This window comes from Echinops telfairi, unplaced genomic scaffold, assembly GCF_000313985.2.
Source record: "Echinops telfairi isolate 266 unplaced genomic scaffold, ASM31398v2 ScPeMD7_7457;HRSCAF=8495, whole genome shotgun sequence".
NCBI classification, from domain to species: Eukaryota; Metazoa; Chordata; class Mammalia; order Afrosoricida; family Tenrecidae; genus Echinops; species Echinops telfairi.
This window is the reverse complement of record NW_022111357.1, coordinates 28,863,527-28,865,275: the sequence shown is the minus strand read 5'-3', so window position 1 is coordinate 28,865,275 and position 1,749 is coordinate 28,863,527. Positions and strand designations below refer to the sequence as shown.

The 1,749-nt window shown below is 62.6% G+C and overlaps 1 protein-coding gene across 1 annotated transcript in view; it reads right to left on the bottom strand.

Annotated features, from left to right (window-relative positions):
- The window catches only part of CPLANE2 (ciliogenesis and planar polarity effector complex subunit 2), a 4,209-nt gene extending 3,077 nt beyond the window's left edge, over positions 1-1,132 (bottom strand). The window contains exons 1-2 of the mRNA XM_004705158.2: positions 693-1,132; positions 239-260 (exon numbers count right to left, since the gene is read on the bottom strand). Of these exons, the coding sequence (XP_004705215.1) occupies positions 239-260; positions 693-876 (206 nt within the window). The 5' untranslated portion in view covers positions 877-1,132. The remainder of the gene's footprint in view (positions 1-238; positions 261-692) is intronic.
- Between the last annotated feature and the right edge of the window lie 617 nt (positions 1,133-1,749).

Genomic DNA, 1,749 nt, shown 5'->3' with positions numbered 1-1,749 from the left:
GATCACCAAAGCCCTGAAGAGCCTCTGTGTGGGTTAGAACCACCAACCTTTCAGTTGGCAGCCAAGTTAACCATTGGTACCACCCAAGGGCTCGCAGATGGCATCTGCTGTCGAATGGGTCACAGTGAGCCCTGGTGACAGAGCAGAACTGCCCTACTGGGTTTCTTGGGCTTCAGTCTTTCTGGGAGCAGATCACTGGCTCTTTTCTTCCGTGGAGCAGCTGGTGGGCCGGAGAGACTGGGCCTTTGCCACCAGGCTCCCTTATTCTTCATGGAGTGGCCCCTGGGCGGACATCAACACCTGCTTGGATGGGAGTCTGCATGGGGACAGGACCCCATGAGCAGCGATGCTTAGTGCTTCCCTCCTCTGCTCTCCAGCCAGGGAATTGGCTCCGTCCTGTGGCATGATTCCCTCCCGGAGGCAGCAGGCTGTGCTCCAGGCATGGCCTTACTTCCTCCCTTGGGCATGACTCTGAGCAGGTGCCCTACCGCTTCTGCATCTGTGACAGGTGCTGCTGAGAAACCTAAACGGGGGTCTGTGGGAACGTGCCCCCACAGGGCCTGGTACGAGGTCAAGGCTCCATGCAGAGCGTCTCTGGTGACAATGGCTCCTGGCACTGAAGATGGAATTAGCTCTAGGGAGGTATGGGGGTGGGGACCCCGGGATAGGGTTTCCAGGGCTGAGGGGTAAGCCCTTTCCTACCGACTCCTCTGCTCCCTGAAGGGAGCAACAGGTGACAGAAGTGACAGGTGACAGGCACTCACCAAACACGCGGCGGCGGCTCTTCCGCAGAATGCACCGCAGGTACTCCTTGCCCTCAGCGCTCTCATGCCAGTCTGGGACAAGCACCGAGCCCGGGGCAGGCGGCTTGGCCATGGCGGAGCACCGCGAGCAGGGACGGAGGGGAAGAATGCTGAGAGCAGGGCGTGGGGAGAGGGACGAGGGTCCCAAACGGGCCCTGTGTGGTCTTCACCCCGCTACCTGCGTCGCCCCTGACTGTCCTGCCACGACCCCCGAGAAGCCTTTCTGGAGTGCACGCTCCCTTTCGCTGACCTGCTCCGTCTCCCTTCCACGACCCAGGGAGTGCAACTCCACCGCCCCGCTCTCCTGGCCGCTCCCACTAGCGCCTCCGGGGCTCCCAGCCCTGCTTCTCCCCCTCACCCCGGGCCGAGCCCCGGACCAGCCGCACGCTCCCCGCGCACCGCTCCAGCCCCGGAGCGGCCCGGCCCGGCGCGGACGGCTCCTTTAAAAGCCCGCCCCGCGTGCGCGCGGCCCCGCCCCCAGCCCAACTTCCGCCCGGCCGTTTCCGGCGTCGGCGCGGGCGCGGAGGCTATTGCCATGGAGACGCCAAGGGGCGGGGCGGGGCTGTCGGAAGCTCTTCAAGGGATTCGTCCCTTCTGGAATTGCTGGGGCTACCGCCGCCCACAGACGTCGTGGGCCGGCCTCCCCTCCGGGCTGCGGACCCTCTTTTTCACCCTCGACCACCACCAAATACTATAGTCCCTCCTCCACTAACTGTAGCTAGAAGCGCTCGATAAATACGCTTACTACTTTGGCCTGGGGTCCCCATGGCTTTTCCTTTTCTTGTGCATGACTTTTAAGGAGCATCTTGGCCTCCGGGCTGCACCACCGTGGCTCAGAGGTCAAGGGACTTGCTCAAGGTCTTAACAGGAGTCCCAGGCCCCTGCGTGGTAATCCATCCCATTAGTCAAAAGACAAATTAGGAGCCTCTGCTGTGTGTTTCCGACT